General features: G+C 41.5%; 3 protein-coding genes across 3 annotated transcripts; 2 read left to right on the top strand and 1 right to left on the bottom strand.

Moving 5' to 3' along the window:
• Window positions 1-914: 914 nt before the first annotated feature.
• Window positions 915-16,796, bottom strand: LOC129100896 (rasGAP-activating-like protein 1). Its single transcript, XM_054610435.1, has 21 exons — window positions 16,664-16,796; window positions 15,422-15,478; window positions 13,779-13,892; window positions 13,329-13,390; window positions 11,746-11,875; window positions 11,054-11,135; window positions 10,744-10,884; window positions 10,490-10,581; window positions 9,410-9,527; window positions 9,126-9,279; window positions 7,180-7,244; window positions 6,748-6,860; window positions 5,936-6,128; window positions 5,657-5,794; window positions 4,674-4,818; window positions 3,964-4,136; window positions 2,851-2,988; window positions 2,232-2,367; window positions 1,564-1,684; window positions 1,339-1,415; window positions 915-1,204 (listed from the first exon to the last, which is right to left on the bottom strand). The coding sequence occupies exons 1-21, from the start codon at window positions 16,753-16,755 to the stop codon at window positions 1,056-1,058; spliced, it is 2,490 nt and encodes an 829-aa protein (XP_054466410.1). The 5' UTR covers window positions 16,756-16,796; the 3' UTR covers window positions 915-1,055.
• Window positions 16,797-16,883: 87 nt separating this feature from the next.
• On the top strand, window positions 16,884-17,882 carry dgcr6 (DiGeorge syndrome critical region gene 6). The gene is made up of 4 exons (XM_054610113.1): window positions 16,884-17,052; window positions 17,300-17,400; window positions 17,501-17,641; window positions 17,805-17,882. The coding sequence occupies exons 1-4, from the start codon at window positions 16,884-16,886 to the stop codon at window positions 17,880-17,882; spliced, it is 489 nt and encodes a 162-aa protein (XP_054466088.1).
• A 1,401-nt stretch (window positions 17,883-19,283) lies between these two features.
• Window positions 19,284-24,410, top strand: slc7a4 (solute carrier family 7 member 4). Its single transcript, XM_054611472.1, has 5 exons — window positions 19,284-19,356; window positions 20,458-21,521; window positions 21,631-22,337; window positions 22,607-22,715; window positions 24,199-24,410. Exons 2-5 carry the CDS (start codon window positions 20,540-20,542, stop codon window positions 24,408-24,410), a joined length of 2,010 nt encoding a protein of 669 aa, XP_054467447.1. The 5' UTR covers window positions 19,284-19,356; window positions 20,458-20,539.
• The last annotated feature ends 1,149 nt before the right edge of the window (window positions 24,411-25,559 follow it).

Below are 25,559 nucleotides of genomic sequence, written 5' to 3'. Positions count from 1 at the left end.
GGAAATAGCTCTACAGGCAGGATGGCCTATTGAGGCTATCAGATCTGTGAACTTTGGGAGATCCCAGATCTGAACTCTATAACTCTCACTTACCTTCTCTGTTCAAGGAAAATACACTGACACTACGTCCTCCATGGGAAATGGCTTTATAACATGTCCGTGTACAATTTGTGTGTCTCACGGATATGTTAAGAAAACTGTGTGATTTGAGTGCTTCGAAATTCCCTAATTGTTTTACATTTTCAAAAACAAATTTGGCTTCTCCGACATATTCTGACATCTGTGATCCAAATATTGTGGCACCAAAATCAAAAGAAACTGTAAACTTATCAATGGGAACATCTCTCAAGTGTTACTTCTATTGTCTCAACTATATGTATGGACATACAATTGTTACCAAGTAGACATTACCCTTATGACTTTAGAAATGGCTACATCAAATGTTTTAAATATGCAAATTACATCAGAACCAAACATTTAAGTTGACTGGCCATAGCACCAAACAAAAGCACATTGTTTTGTATAAAGGGACCAAAGCAACAATTAAATTAATATTATTTCTGCTCATTGTACAGGCAGCGTCATACTGTGGCATGGGCACCAGTATTTCAAAAACTCATGGTGCTATGACCTATAACATTAATGTCACTGCTACATGGCGACCATGGTGATAAATTGCTTCAATAAAATGCAAAACGTTGATAAAAGCGATATTAAAACACCTTCAGGCACTGTAGATTACATTACAACAAGCTTTTTTGCATAAAAATGTGTGACCCTGACTCCTGTACAGTATCTCAAAATATAAAAGCTTCTTTTCACATTTCACAACAAGTGGATGCAGGCCATGCAGGAGATTGCTTGTTATCTACATAAAAAATATCAAGTCGAATCATGCTTCAAAGTCCCTCGCCCCCCCTTTGTCGTCAAGTATCATAATTTCTCCCCGGCGCTGTTGAAGTCGGTGGCACTCAGAGAATACAAAAGATTCAGAGTTGCAGAATTCCCTCAGCTCTTTACAGGCATTAGGAGTGGGATCTTAGTCTGTGTCGAGTCTAGGGATTTAGAATGACACTGGTGCTGTCCTCTTTTTCTCTGCTCTGGAAGGTCGCATGAGCCTGCTCCAGATCCTCTATCACCGCCAGCAGCCGAGCAGCAACGCTCTGACCTGGCTTCATCAGCTGAACATTGCATTCTGCACCATCTGTGAGGCAGAAAGTGTACAATGCTATCCAACCGAAATAGATGATCAGGATGACAACCCAAGGCCATCCACATTAATACAAATCCTTCTACTATGGCAGAAAATATACAGTTTAGATGCAGCCGCAGTCTCACCTGGGTGAATGTCAGAGTTGATCGGTTCTCTATTGCTGGATGTCTGATCAGCGTCTGGCATCTCTACATATTTTTTCCTGAAATATGAATCAGACATGAATCTTATGATCACTGACTATTCTCGAAAGGCAGCGCATTCCTGTGTTGCAACATTGACCTCTAGTGTGCAAGTTAAGGAACTGCATCCTAGCTGGGAGTATTTTACAGACTGTTTTCTCCACCGACCTGAGTTTGTCTTTGCCCTGGAGAAGCTGCTTGTATATGGTCTGTGTCTCTACATCAGGATCCAGCGGGTCGCTCCAGTCACCGAGTGTCACAGCTGAGTGGGTTCTACTGCAGCCTATAACTGAGAGCCAGCCTTTTATTGAACAGTGGTGCTCTACATCCGAGCCTCACACAGGTAAAAATAACACATCATTCAACGTGCCAATTTGATGGAGGTCTCACATTAATACAAAGTTGTATATTTTAATTGCTGGTAGCCCTGGTGGCAATCAACCCCCATCCCATGGTATCACCCAGGGAACACATGGCATGTAAACAATGGCTGATTAAATGTAATTGGTCAGAGAGAATTGCATTATGGTTCTCAGAGCTTGTTTTCCACTGATGGAACAAAAACATGGCAGCTACAAATTCAGGGTTTAGTCATTAAATATGGATCACCAGGAGCTCATTTGCTCTTTGAAGCCATCTACATGTACGTTGACCAGGACAGAAATTATGTAGGTTGACGGTAAATACTGCAGAGATTATGTTAATTCCTGATAATCCTTATGGGGGAGTTGTAGGTGTAATTTAAGAGTACTTTACATAGTTACACTACATCCTGAGTCCCAATAGAATGATTTCAAAGTTTGTGCAGTTATAAGAAGCAATGAAAAGAGGATTACCAGCACGGTCCGCCTGCAGGCAGCAGGTCCACTTGCCACTGCGATGAGCCCCTGGGTGGAAAGAGGGCAGCATGCGCTCATTGTAGATGCTGACTTTCCTGATTGCCGACAGCCACTGGTTCAGCTCATTGACATTCTACACAGACACAAATACACCATGAACCATTAGGTGGTCTATTAGTCATTCTGAAATAGGTCTAAGATGTTGCTGTACAAAAGTAATCAACTAATAATCCTTGAATTATTACAGTAAATGGTGAATTAAATTACATGTTTTGTGTTTACAATATAAATGCCTAATTAAACTTTGAACTAAATATGTATTTATAAATGTGTTTATAGGGACAGAGCACATTAGTATAAAAATACAAAATGTGAAAATGCGGGAGTTATTGAGAATGCTATTTTACGTCATATAATTATATTTTGTTCAATAAAAAAACATTGTCATCTTAATTGGTTTTGATCTTTACGTTTCTATCCAACAGCCAAATGTCAGAAAGAGGTGGAAAATTGAAATAGTTTTATCTGCACCAATCCAAGAAATATCTTTTTTCTTGGCAAAATGAAAAACGTCAAGAACTTTGTTGGTGACTGACTGGTGTCGGTACCAAAGCACCTTGCACTGGATGTACATGGTGTGCAGCTGTCCGTCGTTGTCCTGGGTGATGACCTGCATTACATTCTGCTGCTGAAAGGCATTTTCATCCACCCTCTCCACGGCACACACACACTGAATAGGGATTGAGGGGCGCACCTGCAACAATTCAGCCACAAACCACAACACCAATTAACACAAGTATGCAGGCTGGTAATAATGGATCATGCTTTTGCCTAAGGCGTCTACACTGAGGTTTAAGTCAGATAACATTTGATCACAGAGCAAATTAATGGAGCAGTGTCTTATACTGAGATACTTTGCACACATTAGGCTTAGATTTTAGATTAGGAGGAACCATGAGAGACAAGGAGGAAGTGAAGATGAAATCAGCATCGCAGGAAAGGCCACTTTAAAGTGTAAATCAGCCACTTCCAGTGGGAGCTCGCTTCACTGAAACTGGAGTGCTCCACATTGAGGAAAGGGGCCAGGACATTGTCTGCAATCTGATTTGCAATGTAAGCATGAATATCCACAGCCTTCAATTACCCCTCGCCTTTATTCCCGTCACACAAAGCCGAGACTGGCTCAAAGAGAGAGCTTTTTACTGGGATAGAGAGAGCCTGCACCCCTGTATGTTTCACAGTCTCTCTCTATTTCTGGCTGGTGAATGAGAGGAGATCATTATCACAAGGTTAGGCACCACATGGTAATATTACTAATGACGTTCTCACAAGGAGATCAACATGAATACAATGGAGCGAGCTGGGGATGTCGGAAATGTTTACTCTTTTTATGAGCCAAATTGATAAACGTCCTTAAAAGGGTAACACAGTGATTAATTCATCATCAGAGGGCATATCAGCTTCTAATAATGGATGATTCACTTTCACATGACTTTGATTCAAAGTTTATTCATCTATTTTTGGCTTGTATACAAGACAAGTAGAATAAATAGGCATCGCTTGTGTTTTGATCCAGATGTGAAAAGAAAGATTTAAGAACAGCACTCAGTTACATAGCAAACAGATAAAAACTTGAAACAACGGCTGGTTGCCAAAAGGGCTAGTAAAGTAGATACAAATATGTTGATATAAACAATATACAGCCATAACCTACTGGCTCAGTACTAACCTGCCAATCAGGCGTCTTGGCGTAGGACAGTGTCTCACTAGTCAACCAGAAGTAGCGTTTCTTAAAGGCAAAGCGGGATAGCAGTTGTGGACCCTCTGCCTTGTGTTTGTGGAGGTACCCCTCTTTAACTGTGACTGAGGGCATGAATACAGCCCTCTGTGGCACCTCAGACACTGCAGGACGTAAAGAAACACATTGCAACGCCCATGTATTAGCGTGTTCAAGTCTTCATTTTCAGCTATTTGTCATTGTTTGTCCCTCAGCCTCCTTCATCGCCATAAGAAGGACAGCTTCAAAGAGGCATGACAAGCTGTCCGACAAATTCACCTGAAGAGCATTAAATGTCAAACTGGCCTTTAAGAGAAAAGAGTGGGTGTGGTGTGCAGGAGGCAGCTGAAACATGATATATCAGAGGGGGAAGAAGTTTCACAACAACAGCCTCGCTGACACATGACAATAAGAAGGCAGCCCAGAAAATGTTGGGTAACCAGTGTGGCGTGTACAAACGCCTTTGGCTTCTCACTCCAGCTCCTCGCCAGCTCATTAACTGTGTCATCTCTTTTTGAGTCTTCCAGCTAGTTATGAATATTTCACCACTACAGTATTGTTTTGCTTAATCCTGATATCAGCTGGGAGCTGCTGCGCTAGCAGCTGGCCTGTGGCTGATTAGCTCAACAGCATGACCTGCTTTTCACTATTGTCTTCCTTACCAATGTCATGATCTATGTCGATCAGCTTGTCGAGGAAGTCTTTGACAGAAGCCACACTGCGTAGGATGATGGGATGAAGAGGCGCCATCCACTGCTCCTTTCCGTGACCCAGCTGAAGGCCCAAGTTCCCGACGCTTTGCAGTGCCTGGTGACCATAGAGACACAATTTCTACTCAACATTCACATCTTCAGCACATCAAATCCCCAGTAACTGACAGAACTCAGTGTGAGGGACTGCATATCTCAAAGTCGGAGATCAAAAGGGTCCCCAGAGGCCAAGCATGCTGAGAGACCCTTTGTCCGGCCCACACCTGTCCTGGGGCGAGGAGGAAGTCCCTCTCTACACCCCTCTCTGATGCTTGGCTTTGAACCGCAGTCTGGTCGTGGCACACACAGAGGTAAAAATAGCATGTTCTCTTTCTCTGTAGAGGACCCATGGCAACAGCACTTCAGCACCATGGACAGCAACCACAGAACCCACACGTTGGAGGACAACAAGTTTTCACTTTTCTTCTAAAAAAGCAGCCCCGTTTATAATGATACGAGGGTGTTTACGAAAGCAACAGTCGGGTGTCCCTTTCATTCAAATTCATGGTCAGGTTTATCAATAAAATTTCCAGGAAGTTCGGTTTTTATATTGACATAAAACTAAAAGTTACTTTGGGAAAGATATTCCCGACTTAACATTAATATGTTATTACCTCACAAGTTGAAAAGCAAGGAACGGCTCACTGCTTTACCTGCTGTTATTGGGCATCATTGCATACAAAAGCACTGCTGCCTGCACATTAAGTATAAACAGTGTACGCTGAATTCCTGCTTCATATTTATTTGATTAACACTTGCAAATCAAAATTCCTCAATGTTGGCAGGCAGCATCTGTCCTCGCATCCTGTTTACTGTTTGCTTTTTCAGAGAGTGTGAAGTCTAGAATAATTTAGTCATGCTAGTGTGTGTGCGTTTGTTTGCATTGTGAATTGTACCTTGGCCAGCAGTAGCAGCGTTCTGCTTGTACGAGTATCAGCATGCTGATCCCTCAGCTGGAACAGTTTAGGTGTTAGGATGGCAGGAGCAAAAAAACGCAGGAAAAAGAATCCACTGATGGCCAGATACTTCACATCCTGTAAAAATGATAAAAACAGCTTTAATGGTATTGCATTAATGATTAAATCTCAAATAAACAAGCTCCACAGATTTATTTAAATGCCTTGAAGAGGTGTTTCTGGCTGTTTCTTCTTCTGTGTGTTTTGCTCAAGACTGACCTCATTTTCAGGTTCGGCAAATTGCTCCTCTACTCTCTTGTGTAGCTGTTTGAAGGCCACTCTCATGACAGGAGGACACTGATCGACCGAGCCCACGATTGATTCGATGATGCTGGTTAAGTAGCTCTGCAGCATCTCCACACTGCTGTCTCGCACCTCTGCCTCTGACACTGCACCCTTAAATGAAATACGTCTTCACAGAGGAGGACAGAGAGCATAAATGACTAAATCCCTGTGTCAGAAAATGATACAGTATACACAATGCTAAGACAAAGCACCAGCCCTTTTGTGTATAGATTGCTCTGTAGTATAGTCAGGTTAACAATGCCTCTTACAATATAACTGCTAACTCCTCTGTTCCTGATCATCATTACATGTGAGAGCATGCTATGAGATTGAATACTGAATTGAAGATGTCTGAAGAGATATATAGACAGCAAGTGGAAACAACAAACAAGGTGATGGCAGGCAAATCTACTGCAGACAGAGAGCACATTAGATCCTCCATCTCCATCCATGTCACAGAGAGACATCTCAGGGGGCTCATAGCAGTTGCCAAGCAACAGCCTTCCCCCTTTTTACATTCTTTTTTTTTCATTTTCTCACATTGATGTCTTCCTCTCTGGGGTAAAGTGTAAAGGAAGTGAGCTGTCCCCTGTGGCAGCTTTTCCATTTGACCATTTTAACACATAGATTGTGAGCTACACGCATGGACATACAACCCCCACTTGTCATTTGTTGCTTAAGACAAGCATCTGAAGCAGATCTGGACTATTTTTAGGTCAGAATAATAAAATCATTGTCTGTTTTACCTTGTGCGGTTCAGATCAATCTTACATGGGTCCAGCTCTATATACTTCTTCTCATCAAAGATGCGGTTGATGATGGGCTTCAGCACCTCATGGAGATACAGCATGCCAACAGCCTGACAGCAAAACAAAACCAAATGTTGAAGACACCTCATTTGCATCTATGATACAGGGATTGTTTTCTAAATGTGTAAATCTGCATTTTACAAAGAGTAAACAAGGTACAGTTTGAGGCAGCAAGGTAACCATAAGATATGTTATTAACCCAGTAGATTAATTTGATAGAGATAAGGAATGTTAAGGAAGAAATAGCAAAGATGAGCCATAATATTAGAAATAATTAACAGTCAGATCAGGCTATAACTCACAGTGGATACAGAACAATCTATTACTCACAATTCCTGATGAAATAAAACAACAGACACATCAATGCACCTTCATGAACTGTTCCATGGCCTTGGAGGCAAGGGAGTTGGAGCGAAATAGAGTGTTTGGATCAGCTATGAGAGCAAAACAGAAGAGAGAATGGTTAGGTTTTTAGAAAATAATAACATAATTTCATCATCTCCACAAAGCTTTTGATAAAAAAGAATAAAAAAACAACACTGCTGACTATGAACCTCAACGTCCCTGGTTTACATCTGGCAGGGACCTTTGTTGCACTTCATTCGCCATCTCTCTCGCCCCTCATTTCCCATCATCTCTCTACTGTTGTCTGTCTAATAAAAGGCACACAATGGCCCAAAAATACCTAAAAAAGACGCTGAGTCTGTCTGAGGGCAGAAAAACTGAAGAAAGGATCCCCACCACTGTATTAAAAGCTTCCAATGAGTGTAATAAAGCAACATTTAAGCTTTCACAGAGACCCTCATCAGGCACATAATCATGCATGATGTAAATCTCAGTGCTTCATTAAATTTAACTGAAAGCTTTTAATACAGTGTGTGGATCCTTTGTCTTTTTTGCCCTCATACAGGCTTTTGGTCTGACGTGTTCTTTTTCTGTTTGGTATATGTTTATCAGCTAAGTATTGATCTGCTTGAAGACTGACCTTGCTGCAACATCACTTAAATCCTTCAAGGTGGGGATATGTAAATATCCACCAGTCTGGTAAATTACATTACAGTCATTTAGCAGACGCTTTTATCCAAAGCGACTTACAATCAGTAGTATATTACATATCATTCACCCATTCACACACTGATGACAGGCTACCATGCAAGGTGCCACCATCAGACTCTAACTAACATTCATGCAACATCCAGTCCACACCGATGGCAAGCCTTCGGGAGCAACTTGGGGTTAGGTGTCTTGCCCAAGGACACATCGACTGCCGAAGCCGGGTATCGAACCACCGATCCTCTGATTGGAGAACTACCTTGCTCTCCACTACGCCACAGCCTCCCTTATAATATATTTGGTTTTCAGAAGGTGTGGAGAAGTATGGGGTTTTGATTGCAGCCCAGTGGGTGTACAGTACATGTTCCCTTTCCTTACCCCAGTGCCCAATTTTAGTGTCTTGCTGCTTGAGACGTCTATTCCTGATCAAGCAGTTACCGTTCGGATCATGTGGAGTTGCTATGGAAACGTAGACACTATGCTTATTATCTCAAAGTACACCAACTAAACGGAACCCAAAGACCAGAGCACAACTCTGTGTGAATGTGCAAAGGGGATGTGGTGTGGAGGCAAAAACATGACTAATACAGACAACAGAGAAGCCATGAAAAGAATGTTGGGTGAGTAAATAATTGGCATCAGGGTAGAAAATATAGTGCTTGTAGACTTGAACTGCCCACACATAGAACACAAATGTTCAGAGACCTTGATGTCAATTCAGAGTTTAAATAGAAGCATCCCTCAGAGGGTTTCTCTGACTAATACAAAAACTGACTAATAGAGATAATCTTGTGTGCGTGTGTTTATTATGTAATCACTGTTGTTACATCGTTACAAAATGTTTTGAACCAATATCTCTGCATTTCCACCATTTCTCTCGGTAAAGGTTTGGACTGTCAATGTGGCGCAGTGGAGAGCAGGGTTGTTCTCCAGGGTCTCCAGGGTTGTTCTCTAATCAGAGGATCGGCGGTTCGACCCGGCTTCAGCAGTCGATGTGTCCTTGGGCAAGACACTTAACCCCAAGTTGCTCCCGAAGGCTTGCCATCGGTGTGGACTGGATGTTGTATGAATGTTAGTTAGAGTCTGATGGTGGCACCTTGCATGGTAGCCTGTCATCAGTGTGTGAATGGGTGAATGATATGTAATATAAGCTTTGAGCTACTGATTGTAAGTCGCTTTGGATAAAAGCGTCTGCTAAATGACTGTAATGTTAATGTAATTCAACATTTTAATCAGTTTTGTTGTAGTTCCTTTAATCTTACCGGTGTGGTTGACCTCCCGCGTGTTGAGGTAATCCAGGAAGGGCACCACCAGGCCCTGGCCCAGGTAGATCTTCACCAGGGTCATCGCCACATCCTGTCGGCTCTCAACCGTGTTCACCTCCTCCAGCATGGTCAGAGCACTGCTATCCTCCACCTGGGGAGAAGAGAACTGATGTCATGACATGGGAAAGGAGTTTTTCTGTTGTCTGAAAGACAACACAGATTAAGTGAATTGTGGTGGAGTCAAATGCATATCACTACTGAAGAAAAATTGTGATCCTGACCTCTGTAGGGGAGATGACTGACTCCACCAGAAGGTGTATGAGGGGCTGATAGTACACAGACGGCAAGATCCTATCCTCCACCAAACGCACCTTAAGACGCAGTGCTCCCAGTTTGCCACTGGCAACAGAGGGGAAATACCACAGAACCAAAAAAAATAGATTTTCATCACACCTTGATCTGATCATGAGATAAGATCCAATTAAATAAAGAAAAGGGAAACATGTCTATGACAGCCACCAGAATATTATGTGGAAGAAAAGAAAAATTAAAATAACAATGAACTCCTGGATTACTTGTTGTTCTGTGAGTGAGGACAACCAAGGACACTTGGTTTTCTGTGGCATGTAACAAAATGCAATATCATTTGCAGTGTTTTTGCATGGGACTTTGTATGTACAAAGTGTTTGAAATCCATAACAACTGATTAAACTGTTTACATATAATTGCATATAATTCTAAAACTATCTTAGAAAAAGTCTATATTCCTGTGTCATGTAACACCGATAATATCAAGTCAATATTAAATAGTGACACTGAGGGTTTGTTAGGTCTGGTTCAATTTTATAACAGGCTTTTAAATGTGGGAATTACATTTCTAAAGACAATGTTAAGGTGCCCTTGCAGTCAAAAAACTAGAAAACTAGGTAGTTTTAACAGACTGTCCCATTAGCAAAATATTTTGCAATGACATCACTGCTCTTTTCTTTTTTTAAGAAGGTGAATGTTTACCATTAACCCACCTTTACTCAGCAGTTCACTCCCCTCATATTACCCGATAACTCTGAGTCATTTTCTATTGAAGCTCTTTGATACTATATCCTTTGGCAGTTCACTCAACTGTGTATATTCTTAAATGATCTCAAAGAACAGATGCCATCAGAGATCTGGCTATACACCTGTGAAAGTTCATTTAAATGCATGGAAGAAAGCACAGAGGGGAAAAAGACCTTTCTTGGGTGCAATTTAAACACTAATTGCTGTTCAATTTGGGTCTTAAAAAAAATCTGAAATACTTGTCTCAGTTATACAAACACACAAAGTCACCACATTGTACAAACAAGCACACCCATCATCCTCACCCAACATCAACATCATTGTTTCCCAAAGGAAGCAAACGAAACCAGCCCTCTAACGGAGGTGTTTTGTGCAAACAAGCCAAGGGGATTTCCACCTTGGGAAAGAAAGGATACAATATCAGACGGGAAAAACACCTTTAAACGTTATTCATATTTTGGCTGGAAATACTGTTCTTCCAGGAGAAGCATATTTTCTAGTGATCACAACATGAAATCTTTATAAAGATGCAATATTACCATAAATATTGCAACCTCACCTTTCCCAGAAAGTCATTCTTGCCCACCATGTCCCAGTCCCAGACCTCCACAGTGACCGTTCCCTCCTCCCTCAGCTCCTCTGGATCCAACTCCAGCTCCAGAGTCTCCCCCCAGTGAGGGAAACGGGTCTTCTTGATAATCTAAAACCCAGAAGGTTGGCGTGTTAGGAGTTCCTAAAACCTTAATTACCATTGAGGTTTGAAATACAGTGACGGACAAGCAAACAACCATCAATTACAATAGCAGAACAAGTACTTCTGGTTCCCCTGGAACCAATACATACTGCACATGCACGCACATAGAGCTCACCGAGGTCTCTGCACTGTGGTTGTTGAAAATAACTCTTGTAAAAGGATCAGAGGTTCCAGAAATATCTCTTGGAGCCAAATCTCTGTGGGCATCAACAGAACACAAGAAAACAGAACTGATCAATACATTTGAAAACGCTCAACAAACTCCAATTCCCTGTTCTGTTGATTTAATTAGTAAGCAACGAAAAACAGCTACAACTTTCCACTTGACCTTATTCCTTCAGACTTGATTCACATTAATCTGAGCATGTTTGAATAACTGTGTCAAACTCTGATTGACATGCTCATTAGTGCCCTTCCTGAGAGAGAGATTGTAGCCTGGGAAGCACAGATGGGGCAGTGAGTGGTGTGATAGTGGCAGTATGACTCAGGAGCAGAGTGTGGAGGCCTGCGGGTCGATGGTGATAAGATTTCAGCACAGAAACAGCAATGGTATTGCCAGGTTTCCGCTTCAGTAATGTAACCTCTGACTAATGACCAGTTTAATCATTTGTAAACTACATAGATATGTGATGGTTTTACCACTTCCAACTACATTTACACACGCTTTTGGAGTCTACCTACCCTTCTGGTAACAAGCCGGCTACTCTTATGTTTAGGCCATTGCTGTCCATTGTTATCTCTTAATGAGAAATGATTTCTCCTCACAGCAGTGGCAGAGGCAGGATTTAAAGCACACATTGACGTTACCTGGCTTCAATGACTTGACATCGCAGGCTGATCTTCTCTGTATCTTTCAGTAGCTCTAGGCTCAGATGGATTTCTCCCTGGACTTCTTCATCGGGGTCAACCCTCGTCAGGTTCAGCCAGCTATCTAGACCTGACCATAGAGACATTATTCATTAAAATAACCCTACTCTCAAGCATCAAACATAAACAGAGGATAAAAAACTGGAAAACTAAGGATGCAAATCATAATTTTCCAATCAACTGTTCTCGGTTGATCGACAAGTTGATTAATCAACAAATTGCTTCAGCATTAATGTCAAAATAGTTAGTTCTAAACTTAATTGTAAGTTGAACAAGGAACATATTGAGATATCCTATGGCAGAAATTGGTTTACAGCTGAAACGTTTAGTCAATGAATCACTTAATTGATCACCAGAAAAAAGAATATGAAACTGAATTTTTTAAGCAAACAATGCCAAACATTCCCTTGTTCCAGATTCTCAATAGAGATGAACATTATCTTATCTTTGTCTTATTCAATACTAAAACATAAGTCTTTTTTTAGGGTTTGGATTGTCGATGGGAGGAAAACAAGCATTTTGAAGATATCACCTTGGGCATTTTTACTACTTTCTGACATTGTATGATCTAATTAATTAACTAATTGCTCATCTTTACGTTTTGAGTAATAATATATTTCAAAATAGCATGTGTTTTGCAAAATTGTCTATAATGCTGGCGAGTAGGCAACACAAGGTGAAGGCATGCACAGTCAAAGCACAAAAAATACAATATAGTCCTTGATGGTCTGAACAACACGTAAATTATGTTATATTGTTTTGTCAGCCATGTCACATTAAATGTATTCGGTTTTATTATTTCAGAAATATCACACAAAGGCAAGGGTACAATGTCAAGGACAGACTGGGAGAATATTCCTGTGAGTAACTAACTGACTCAGTGTAGCGCCATGTAGAAATGAATCACACGAGTGAAGGCCACGCCAGGTGGCTCTCAGGAGAGACGCATCAGTATGCAGCAAACATTCCCCGGTAAACACTTTCAGCAATCTAATAAAACTGCAACTCCATCAGGACATACCATATTTTAAATGCCGTGTGTCTAGCCAGGACAGTTTCGAAAGTGATTGGGTGTATTTGGAGGTAAACAGTGTGACTAATTTCTTGAATTTGAAAGCCTCTGTGAAAGAGCCAGACATTTAATGGCTTGAAGCCATTTGAAATGCTTTGGTTGTTCTCCTCCTTTCACAGCGCTGCAGGCTTCATCACAAAAGGAAGGTTTATGATGCACAATGAAAAACACTGTTTATGCACACAAGGACCAGGATAGTCGTCATAACAATACATGCATCAATGTAAATGATCATTTCATTGCCCGTGAGTTTACACAGTTCAGCTGAACTCTTAAATAAATGTAAGCAAATCCCATGAAACGTGCGAGAGAGCTCTGAGAAACATTCCCAGAGTCTCCGTTTAAAAAAAAGGCATGACTCCTCAATCACTCAGACCTTCGGTCATGGGAAGCCATGTGTGTTTAACCTATGAGCTTGGACCCATCCTGTTACAGATTTGTTCTATCATACCTTTAGATTGAGATCCAATGGCTTCTTTACTCAGAGTTATCTTTCCGATAACATCGTCATGGCTGTAGAAAGAAGGAACGATAAAAGAGATTATCAAATGGATGCTATTGAAAATGCTATCAGAGTTGTTTGATCTTGGTAGAGCTAAATGAGGTGAATTTGAGGACAGATTGATAAGAGTACTGTTGGTCACGAGTAGAGGAGGAAAGAAACAACATTTAATCACTCAGTCTGGGCGACCTTCTGCCGGAGGATATTTGTTTATTCAAAGCTCTGAGGTTTTTTCCCAAAACATTTTAACTGTATGAGTTCCATGTTGGCTCATTCATAAGGCAAGTTAAGCAAACATTCATGGCTTGAAGAACTATAAATTATCTGGCAAACTCCGTCAGTCAAGAGCAATGGTTGGATGTAGAATCATTTTGATACAGCTTTGTATGATAATGTTACCCAATTGTGTCTTCGTCCATGACATGAAAGGAGAGTGAATGGAACCCCATCGGGAGGTGCAGAGTGTACTCTTCACCCCAGAAAGGACTGAGGTTCTTCCACACTGTGGCAGTCCTGAAAAGAGAGGTTTCACATGCGTGCTCTTCATACCTTACACAGAAACACATCACATGAATGTATGCAACAAAAGAGACCAGTAGAGTAACGGCAGGAGTCAGGATTCGTTGTAAATGTGCGAGCATTATAAGTCCTCACTTATCCGCCCACCGTAACTGAGGGTAGACAGATCACATGCTTTTTCGAGTAATATGTTTTTAAAAAACTGGGGTTTTGGACCACAGGATGATTTATGGAAGAGGATTAAAGAGAAAAAAAACCTGTGTCCTTTTTTTTTTAACTTTCATCTACATGTTGCTGTTTTGTCATTTTCTCAATCGTTTTGCTTGTGTGGACCTGGGTCCTTCAATTATTCACAGAAACAATCTGAGAAATCATCCTTTTGAGGATCTGCTCACAACATAGCAATATATCAATCTGCACAAAGTTCAAATGTGTAGCAGGCTCCAGGTAGGATTCAGTAATGTTTCTGGATAAAGGACCTATCAATTTAAAAAGTTCTTAAAATCAAAAAGGGGTTATCCTATGAGGACACCAAATACCGCAAGTACTGAAAGTTGGCACTGAATATCTGGTCAGATACTATTATTTAATTATTATTTAGATAAATATATTGCCAACTTCGCCGTCTAAATAATGAAAAAGGATTTTTATAGAAAAACAGGTTTATATTATTTAAAGAAAGGTATTGACAAAGATTTACATTTTGGTATCAATACCAAACATAAATCATATTTTAATATGTACAAAAGATTTCAAAGAATACCCTATCCTGGTGAAATCTTCCCTTTTATCAGTAAAACCAACCTTTCTGAGTGTACTGTACCAATTATTTCCCACCACAATCTACCAGCCACATCATCCATGAACATCTCACTGGAGGAGTCAGTTGGCCGGTAACACTTTGAGTACCAGATAATTAGTGAGTATCTTGCAGTGAATCATTGTGCTGTTTTCTGTAACATGCCAGATGGAACAATAGCCATTGCATTCACCCCATGTTGGTTCTTTCACACATCAAACATGTTTTTCTAAATAAAAATCTGGATTGCTGTCAAAGAGCACCACTTGGAAATATAACACTGTACTACGTAGTTTCTATTGAAAATATCCTTTTTTTTAAATTGTAATACTTTAGAGGATGATATCGTCTGTACTTTTTCCCTCTGAACCAGCTTCCAGCATTCTCCTTGGTTACACCAGAAGCTCCCTGCAATAATTGATGCACCCTCTCCATGGTTACTTGCGGGTGTTTTAAAGGCTGGACTAGTATCAGGTTCTCTGCATTGGAGGAGCCACGCTGTGGGCACCACCACCCTGATCATACACACTACACTCAGGTTTACATGAGCAGAGTAGCGGGAACTCAGCCAGAAAACTAACCTCCTGCAAATATTACAAACTGTGATGACGGATCAGCAATGTGGCTGTAGGCAATAGATATTCTCTAGATGTAGCTATATAAAAAACAATACATTTCATACACATATAATGCAGATCTTCATTTATAATCAGAGAGAACTCACCTGGCCACAACTTCATTGTCAACTTTTACAATGCAGTACGGATCACTGGTCCCGGAGCTTGACAATATGACAAGAAAAAAGATATGACAACATGAGACATAATAGCATAAATTATGTCTCATGCAAAAAATTAGCATTTTGGTCAATTTAATCTGATTTAATTTACGTTTACTTATGTTTAGGTCTATTCCAGCACAGACCTGACTCACCTTCAATTAACCTAATTCTCAGGAGACAACGTAACAGAAATTGGCGTTTCAAATCTAGGCTGATTTTTCTCTGATCTATTCAATCTAATAAGTATAGCTATTAAACCGCGACGAGACTGTGTACATTACAAGACATAAGACATAAGACTTGACAGAAGCACATGCCATTCAGATATTACTTACACGTCTTTGGCCGGGAGGTTCCTGCCCTCGACAATTCTAAAATAAAGAGATGTATTTTTGGCCATCTTAGTCGAGGAGGATAATAATCCAATTTATCCTGCTGCCATACGCTCTTATAAATAGTGCTCTTCCCCTCCGCAATTGAGTTTTCTTCATTTCATGGCACCTTTGGCGCGTGACGCCGCACAACCCACCAGTAGCGCGCGACCCAGGCGCGCATGCAGCCCAGTCAGCCCAGTCAGCCCAGCAGGTTGAACGCAGTGGGTCACACTGGTGGGCAGATGAACTGCGGTGTGTCAGTCTTATGTCAGCTCTTCTTTTAAACGAGCCGAATGGATGAACATGTCAGAAATGTCCAATGTGAAATACAAATGACCGAACACACTGCAGTCCCCGCAGCACCACACATACATTATGTATATATATATATATATGTCATATCTGATCATCGCTCACTATCTGTTCTCATATTTATCATCGCTCACTATCTGTTCTCAATTTACATTATTGCTTTTTTTTAATAACGCGCTTTCGTGTTAATTTACAATGCCCATAAATGCATGGTAATACCCTGGTGAGCAGGTCCTCAGGAGCGTCCAATGCGCCACCTGGTGGACACGTCGAGCTACTGCACGCGGCATTACGCACAGGCATATTCGCAGCCAGCTACGTGGGGTCCTTAACCCACAGCTAACAAAACAATCACTTTCCCCATATTTCAAGTGTGGTTTAGTACCTTTAATCGCGTTTTTTCTTTTTTTAAGCTATCAATCGTCTTTCTATGCAGGCAAGTCTTCAATGTAACGCACATATCTGCTGCATGAAAACTTTAAAGCATAAAACAACTAACGTCCCGCTGCTGTGTTCATCCGTGCAGATCAGGAGATGGATGCTTATCCCGGAGTTCCTGACGGCGATTCCACTAAACATCAAGAAAGACATTACTACCTGTTATCTGAACTGCAGACCTTAGTCAAAGATTTACCAAGGTACTGCTACCTCACCCCTTCAGGCGAGGCTTCCTTCACGGAGAACCTGGATCTTGATGATGACTTGTTTTGTGTTTCTCCATGTTTAGCTCCTTCCAGCAGCGCCTGTCCTACAGCACGCTGGGTGACCTGGCCCTGGCACTCATAGACGGGACGGTTTATGAGATTGTGCAAGGACTCCTGGATATCCAGCACCTCACAGAGAAGAATCTGTACAACCAGAGGCAAAAGCTGCACTGTGAACACCAAGGTGGGTTGGTGCCCTGCTCTCTCTCTCTCTCTCTCTCTCTCTCTACAAAAAAACATGTAGTGACTAATTATGCCTGTTCCAAGAAGCAAGCTCGTGCCTGTTAACCTGGATAATTACTGATTTAAAACCAGGAATTCCTTCAAAATCAATATCAAGTATCAGCCCCTGCTTCTTGGAACATGTCCTCAGTGTAAGCTTGTAGTTGCATGCCAGTGTGATGTTTGATGAGTTATTGCTTTGTGTGCAGCACTCAAACAAGAACTTGTACGGAAACACAAAGATGCTATACAGTCATGCAAGTCTCACAACCTTGCGCTTCTGAAATCCAACCAACAAGCAGAGCTAGAGGTAAGGCATTGAAATCCCAATACCTCTGATCACTAAGAAGGGCTATGATTAACGCTATATTCTTTTTGGGTCGACTAATAGTTGTGTGTTGTGTTATCAGTCTCTGGAAATCCGTGTGCGAGAGGAACAAAAAATGATGGATAAGAAGATTGTTGCGGAAATGGATCAAAAAGTGATAGACCAGCAGAACACCTTGGAGAAAGCAGGAGTCCCTGGATTTTTTATCACCACTAATCCTCAGGTTAAAGCCTACACCTGTCTACTCACTGTAGTTAAAATCAATACTAACACAAGAAATGGTGGGGTAGAATAGATCACATGCTCTTTGTGGTACAGACAAATGCCCAGCAGATGGCAGTTTATGTCCTAACTAATTTCATCTACGCTTTTGTGTGTCGTTTCAGGAGCTGACAATGCAGATGAACCTACTTGAATTGATCCTCAAGCTTCAACAGAAGGAGTCACAATCAGGACTCCTTTGAGAAGGAGGCCTAAATGGGCCAAAAGAGTGGGGGGGGGGAAAATCCTGCAATAGCTACTGACTGCATATGCTCACATTTCAGTAATTGTGAGATTCAACAAGTGTGGGTCAACATGTGGCATTGATCGCTATAACAACATGTTTATCACTTGTTATAAGTGTAATATTCACCATCAAACCCTGCAGGAGAAGGCTGGTTCCCGAGTGCACCAGTAAGATGTCTGCAGTCTTGGTAGAGAGCAGAAGCGGGTTGTGACAACGTGGATTGTCAGGCACTTAACTGACATGTCACATATTGTGAAACTAGGAAGTTCATGTGTTGCAAAACCTTCACAGATACATTGTATACATATTTAAACAGCCTTGAAGGAGTGGGCTCCGTCAGAAACTAAATAGTAGAGGATCAACACGTTGCTAACGGACACAGAGCCTGCTGTAACCCGGACTACTTCTTCATAAAGGCCTCCTGATGCCTTTGACTGAATTGTCGGGACCAGTGCTCTGGCACTTCATTACTTATTTATATGGACAGTATTGTTATACATTTTTTTTCTCATTTGTGCTACTGTTGCTTCTTCATTTTGCATAATGTTTTTCTTCTGTTACGTTTGCTTTAGTTTGTGGGCACTAAGGGTGCAAATTTGATCTTGAGTCAACCCCTTGACATTTGCATTGATATTAAAAAAAAAATGTTAGTGTTGGTTTGAGTTTACCGCCCACATAAATAAACAAATAGGCCACAATGAACAATTTAATTAAGGATATGACATACATATGAACAACCCTACTTTGGATGGCAGTATCGAACATTTGTATGTGTTTCCATTACATGAATATTTGTTTTCATAAAAACAAATTATTTAAAGATCTCAACATGTCTGTGAATGATTTTTACAAAGATCCTTTTAAGTGCAGTCTTTTGTGTGTATCACTGGGCTCCACATCATTTCACTAGGAGGCTGCCACCGCTCATCACTCAATGAAGAGCCAAATAATTGCATGCACCTGTTCAACTGTCAAATTTAAGACCCTGAAGGGGATGTACCATGCATGCTTTTCCGTGTTGACTTTGTTGACACACCTTTGATCCTGTTTGTGTTATATTTGTTCTGTTTGATTCGTGTTTTGCTCTCTTATTATTATTTTTCTTCACTTGAACTATGGAAGTAAGAGTTTCACTTTAAACCGTTTGACTAACTTAAGCTGCTTATCTTCATATGATTTTCAAACATGTTTAAATGCATATGGACACCGGCTCTGGATGGTCTCCTGCTGTCATATGGGTGGGGCGCAGTGGGGAAGCCCTCTGAGTTAAAGGTGACTGCGCCTTTAAGAAGCAGTCCAGGCAGCGCATGTAGGTTTTTTTTTTTTTTATTCCTCGGCGCACCTTCAGGCTCCATCACCAGACGATGCACCTCGGTAACTTATCTCTGCGTCGGACCTGCAGCACAAATGAGAGACCCTGAACAACAACGGTAAGGCAATGCGTGTAGTTCTTATGTCTCTCTCTCTCTCTCTCTTTCTCTCTGTGTGTGTGCAGTGCCAAACGGAATCACGAGAAATAATAATCACACCTGCTCACGCACGAATTATTGCGATTTCACTCTGCATATTTAGATGTAGTGTTAGAGAAGTCTAATAGACTAAGGATCTTCTGTGTGCGTCCGTTTCCATTTTGTTTTAAATTATTAATGTTGACGTTAAAACAACGTTTAATCCCGTTGTTGTGTGTTCTCTCCACGGTACAGTATGTGATCTAGATATACAGCCTACTGAAGATGAATAGTAGATGTAGTTTTTAAACGAATTGTGTAGTTTATGACGGGAGGAGGGGGGGGGGGGGGGGTTATTTCTAGAAGGGAATAAAGCATTACGTAATTCTAGCGGAGGCGTCCTGCTGTCGCCATATGCCCATCGAGGGCAGGAATCGGATGTTGCACCGCCCAGAACAGGAGTCTGGATACCGGGTCTAACTGATGAAAAGCTTGAACACAATGTTTGCAGTCAAACAAATCAACAAAATGCCCCATCTCCATCTCCATCTCCATCTCACGTCGCTCCAGTATTGTGCGCTTTTATCAGCGCACCGGGTGACGTGGACTGGCCTTGCAGCCTACTGAGTGATGAGTACCCAGTGTGACACATGCAGGCCTTATTGCGCCATCTAGCTCAAATTGATTAACTTAAAGATAGATTAAATCTATCATTATTTTCTTATTTCTTTTTTTTTTTTTTTTTATGATTTGCTGTAAGTAAATAAGCTGTTTTTACAATTACTTTTAAAGCAAATGTTACTAATATGCTGATTTTTACAATCAGAGATGTAACATTTGGCTCTACAGAATAAAAGATTTCGGGAGATTCTATTCAATCAACCTTCATGCTATATTTATTAAACAGTAGCTTATGTCCCGCTAAAATATAAACATAAGGTGCATTAAGTTAAACCATCATTCTGTGATTCTTGGCTCTCCTGTGTTTAGGTTTAACACTTCAGACCACATAACCTGCAGTACTTTTTCCTGTTGTTCCTAATGCATATGTCAATGTGTGTCTGCTTGTGCTCTGTCTAGCAGGTCAGCTTGATAAACAGGTAATGGATCCAGAGTGACTATTTCAACAACTTCCTGTCCAGTTGGCCCGTCCACATCTGTAGCTATGGAAACTTGTCCCAGAGGCTGCACCCCAGCGGTGCGCTTTTGTCAGAAACTGAACCGACTCAAGACATTGGATGATGACATGATGGCCACGTCGCTGAAACGCTGCCTCTCCACCCTGGACCTGACTATGTTGGGAGTCGGTGGCATGGTGGGCTCTGGGCTCTATGTCCTGACAGGAACAGTGGCTAAAGACATAGTGGGACCTGCTGTCATCATATCCTTCATTATTGCAGGTTTTGCCTCTCTACTTGCCGCCTTTTGTTATGCAGAGTTTGGAGCACGCATTCCAAAAACAGGATCAGCCTACATGTTTACCTATGTATCCGTGGGAGAGGTCTGGGCCTTCCTCATTGGTTGGAATGTGATTCTGGAAAATATGATTGGAGGTGCCGCTGTGGCACGTGCCTGGAGTGGCTATCTGGACTCCATTTTTAACCACGCCATCCAGAACTTCACAGAGACACACATTATGCAGTGGAACGTGCCCTTCCTTGCCCATTACCCCGACCTCCTTGCAGCAGGGATTCTAATAGTTGCCTCATTCTTCATTTCCTTTGGAGTTCAAGTGTCCTCTTACCTCAATCACATCTTCTCCACTATTAGCATGTGTGTCATCATTTTCATCCTGATATTTGGCTTTATTCTGGCTGAACCAGCCAATTGGAGCCAGAAAGAAGGGGGTTTTACACCTTTCGGGCTATCTGGAATACTGGCCGGCTCAGCCACATGCTTTTACGCATTTGTGGGCTTTGATGTAATTGCATCTTCAAGTGAAGAGGCAAAGAACCCACAGAAAGCCGTTCCCATTGCCACTGCGATCTCCCTTGGATTGGCAGCTGCAGCTTACATCCTGGTCTCCATGGTGCTCACACTGATGGTACCCTGGCATACGCTGGACCCCAACTCAGCTCTGGCAGATGCTTTCTTCCGCCGGGGTTACAGTTGGGCTGGAGTTATTGTGGCAATAGGTTCCATCTGTGGTGAGTGTCTATATTTCATTGAGAAGAACAATTTAAATATACTGGTTAGCAGTAGTCCTCCCTGCACAATACTATATTCTGTTAATGACTCTCTGTTTCCCTTTTCTAGCCATGAACACTGTGCTGCTCTGTAATCTCTTCTCCCTCCCTCGGATTGTGTACGCCATGGCAGAGGATGGGTTGTTTTTCTCCATTTTCGCACGAGTCAATCCCATCACCAAAGTCCCTGTCAATGCTATATTGGTGTTTGGGATCCTCATGGCCACCATGGCTCTCGTCTTTGACCTGGAGGCATTGGTTCAGTTCTTGTCCATCGGCACCCTCCTGGCATACACCTTTGTGGCAGCCAGTGTCATTGTGCTGCGTTTCCAGCCTGACAAAACCAGCTCCAAGGGAACTGCTTCCACATCCCCCAACCCTAATTCAGAGCTTTCAGATGCCCCCTCGGAGTCTCAGACCATAAACGAGGACAGTGGGGAGCTGAAGCAGTATGAGTCGTTCTCCGACAAACTCCAGTTGGTAGAGAGACAGGTGACAACGGAGCGGCGTGGGGTTGGACAGCTGAAGTCCTTCTGGGAACCGTACCTGGGCAAACTGCTGGGGGGCTGCGAGCCGGGCGAGGTGGTGGGTTACTGCGTGCTGACTGTTATAGTGAGCTCAGTCTCCCTCTGTGCGGTGGCAGAATTTGGAACCAAACAGCTGCATCTGCCGATCTGGAGCTTCACAATGCTGCTGGTGATTTTCAGCTTAGTTTATGTTCTCAGCCTGGCACTCATTTGGTTTCACGAGCCACAGACCAGCAGCAAAACATTCCAGGTGAGCTCCTTTATGGTTTTTCTGCAACTATTACACAACTATATGTGTTAAAATGTTTTTGGGATACTGCTGTCTTTCACTTTGTTGGGTCCTCAGATAAACTTGTGTTCGCTCCACTGCATTCACTGTCCTGGCAGCAACCTACATTTAAATCATGCCCACCTGTTAATCTCAACTAAATTGAGACATTTATTTGAAGCCAATTGTTACTGTCCTGAAAGCTACACCAACTATGATTGAAGTATAATTGATGTGTTATTGTTGCATAGGTACCCCTGGTTCCATTGACTCCAGCTGCAAGTATTCTCATTAATATATTCCTCATGATGAAGCTCAGCTATCTGACCTGGATTCGTTTCACCGTATGGATCGCTATAGGTAAGAAAGCACAAGACATACTCGCTGAAGAAAACCCTCTACTCTCCTTAATAGCATTAGGCCTCAAACACGATACTGCAATTCAAATGCATTTTTGGCTCAACTTGAAAGGTGACAAGCAGTGCATACACAACACCCACTCTACAGAAACACCGCTTTGTGTTTTGTTAAAATAATTTTGGTTACTTAAAGGCAGTATAATCCACAGTGCACACATGACCTGAAATTAAGATTAGGGGCGTGGCCACCTTGTGACAGGTATCTACCATTATCCTGTCCTATCAGGGAGTTGTCGTGTTTTCGTCTTACAACTTTTAACCATTTCTCAGTTTATGAAAATTAATTGTAATCTTTTCGGTCGCCTAAAAATGTCTTATTGTATGTCTTGGTTGTTCTTGGCTCCACCCTCTTGTGTCACTTGTGGTTGCAAAAAACTCAAGATGGCAATGGCCAAAAAAACTAAATGCAGATGGCCAAAATGGTTTCAAAACGCCAGTCCACAAATAAATGGGTGATGCCTCATTGACTACGTCCACCTCTTATATTCAGTGTATGATCATAAAACACCTGCCTAGTAAACATAATGTGCATTAGTGTTACATCATCAGAATTAACAAAAATGCTTTCATCTAAAGGCCTTTCACACCGGGGGCTTTTTTTTGTGAGATAAATTTACAAATATTTTCAAACTGTTGTTTATGCCATAAATAAGAATAGATAATTTTTTCCCCTTTGTTCAACAACCCTCAGAGAATGTAGATGGTTGTCAAACAGGGTTAATGCCCTGTCAGTAAGGGGGGGGGTCACTTGGAAAACATGATTGGCTGCATTAGCTTAAGGCTTCTCTGGACTAGTAAGCCATTTCATGACCACTGTCACACTGCAGCAAGTTGCACATGATTGGAATTTTTACACTTGAAAGGGTTTTAGGTTGGCTCTCAGAACAGTTACGGGGAATTACCTGCATTAATGGCCACAGAAGTAAAAAGAAAAGCGTGGGATTTCTACTTTCGACTCAGAGTTTTGGTGGAATTGAATCCAAGTAATCAATACTACACCAGAGTAAATACAGTGAATACAAATATAAATTGATGAAAGTACTGGATTTAATTGACTAGTAAATGCAAAGCTTCTGACTAATTGATGGCAGACTGAATTGTCTCAACAAATACTATAATATAAACAACAATTCAATGGATTTATGCTGAAACTAGCATTTATCTAGTGTCAGCATGGCTGTAGACACTTGGTCTTGTTACCATAACAAAAAGTCAAAGCTTTTTATGGGTTTTTATAACACAAATATTAATTTTGCCCAAAGAAAATCAAATATGAAAGCCTTCAACATTTAACAAAATGAGAACACGAACCAAAACTAATACCACGTGGAGGTTTTTTTTCTCACTACACACCTTTGTGTAGCAAACTGGACTTTAGCTTTTAGTCAATATGGTTACAAGTTTTCATGCTGTCCCTTTCCCAGGTCTCTTTGTGTATTTTGGCTATGGAATCTGGCACAGTAAGGAAGGAATGCGGGAGCTGCAGCCCAAAGACATGGCTGCCCGGTACGTGGTGCTACCCAGCGGCAGCCTGGTAGAGACGGTGCAGTCTGTCCAGCCCGAAGGACAATTGGACACATCGGCGCCCGACATCAACCCCGCGTCGACAGCGGAGGAGTACGCAGAAAATAGATGATGTGTGACCAAATATAGTCATTACTACTGCCTGGTATTGTCTGTTATCTCCCACTCACATGCTTTACTATTTCTACTGTTCTCTATGTCTCACTCCTGTTAACGTGTGACTGGCCTGCCACAGTTTATACTCGTTGCTCTGCAAATGTAAGCACATCACAGGATGGGATGCACGCTCTCTGTCTTATTGTGAAGCCTATTTGTATATCTTGTAATACTCGAATGTACAGTAGGGAGCTTTATTACTGTCCTGTAAACTGCTAGCATCAAAGTTGTGTTATATCCTCTCTTCTTGCAGCCTTGCCCATTTTTTCCAAATTCACAGGGTTATAAGTTATATATGGTGCTTTATTTGTGACAAATGTGTAGTTAAAGATGCAAAAGTAGATATTCAGAGCATTAATCAAGCAGAAAGCTCATGGCCGCCGCTCTTCTTTGCGCTCATACACCCTCAAGGCAAACACTGTTTGCTTTGTCAGTACTGCCGTCTCCATGTTGAGAGCCGTGAGGAGGCAATAGATATGCTCTGAATTTCAAATTGTGAACCTCTAACTATACTCAGTCTTTGATTTTTTTTTAAATGCTAACCCAGATCTGGAGCTGGAAAATCATTTTGAGCATATTAAGCAATCATACATTGCATGTTTTTTCATTTTTTAGCTAAACTGAGGTATTCACAGACTTTTGTGAGTTTACATTTTTGCCTTTTTCTCACATTCTCCCGCATACCTCAGGAGAAACTACAAATTATAATCATTTGAAACCCTTAGTCCATCTCCTCCTTTTGGTACTCATAGACTGCTCCAACAAAAAGTTGTTTCTGGCAAATTATTTAAACCCATATTCTAAATTGTGTATTGAATTTTCTTTTATTGCTTATTACAGACCTTATTAACTTACATTTTTTTTAGTTGTCACTTTGTATGTCACGTTATTTGTGTTATATGTTTTGCATGTTCATCTTTTAGTCTGTATCAGTAATCAGTCATTTGTATTCCCCTTTTTAGTGGCTGACAACACTTCAGTGCTTTAGTTAATCTCATACATCTCATCACATGATCCTGTTCCTTTTTGTGTGTCACTGATCTTGCACTTGTCCAGTCTTTTCTCACACATATTTAAACAGCAGTCCTTTACCCGTTCTCCCTGT

This window comes from Anoplopoma fimbria, chromosome 13, assembly GCF_027596085.1.
Source record: "Anoplopoma fimbria isolate UVic2021 breed Golden Eagle Sablefish chromosome 13, Afim_UVic_2022, whole genome shotgun sequence".
Lineage (NCBI taxonomy): Eukaryota > Metazoa > Chordata > Actinopteri > Perciformes > Anoplopomatidae > Anoplopoma > Anoplopoma fimbria.
Note: the sequence above shows the minus strand (reverse complement) of the source record. Positions and strands in the feature narration are given on the sequence as shown.

Excerpts from the sequence above, each read along its gene's own strand:
- LOC129100896 (XM_054610435.1), bottom strand. The coding sequence starts at position 16,755 with ATGTCTTTCTTGATGTTTAGTGGAATCGCCGTCAGGAACTCCGGGATA. Across the intron at positions 9,280-9,409 it reads CAGTCATCTCCCCTACAGAG|GTGGAGGATAGCAGTGCTCT; the intron begins GTCAGGATCACA and ends TCTTCTCCCCAG. Across the intron at positions 1,205-1,338 it reads CAACTCTGACATTCACCCAG|ATGGTGCAGAATGCAATGTT; the intron begins GTGAGACTGCGG and ends TCTGCCTCACAG.
- dgcr6 (XM_054610113.1), top strand. The coding sequence starts at position 16,884 with ATGTTTAGCTCCTTCCAGCAGCGCCTGTCCTACAGCACGCTGGGTGAC. Across the intron at positions 17,401-17,500 it reads ACCAACAAGCAGAGCTAGAG|TCTCTGGAAATCCGTGTGCG; the intron begins GTAAGGCATTGA and ends TTGTGTTATCAG. Across the intron at positions 17,642-17,804 it reads TTATCACCACTAATCCTCAG|GAGCTGACAATGCAGATGAA; the intron begins GTTAAAGCCTAC and ends GTGTCGTTTCAG.
- slc7a4 (XM_054611472.1), top strand. The coding sequence starts at position 20,540 with ATGGAAACTTGTCCCAGAGGCTGCACCCCAGCGGTGCGCTTTTGTCAG. Across the intron at positions 21,522-21,630 it reads GGCAATAGGTTCCATCTGTG|CCATGAACACTGTGCTGCTC; the intron begins GTGAGTGTCTAT and ends TCCCTTTTCTAG. Across the intron at positions 22,716-24,198 it reads CACCGTATGGATCGCTATAG|GTCTCTTTGTGTATTTTGGC; the intron begins GTAAGAAAGCAC and ends TCCCTTTCCCAG.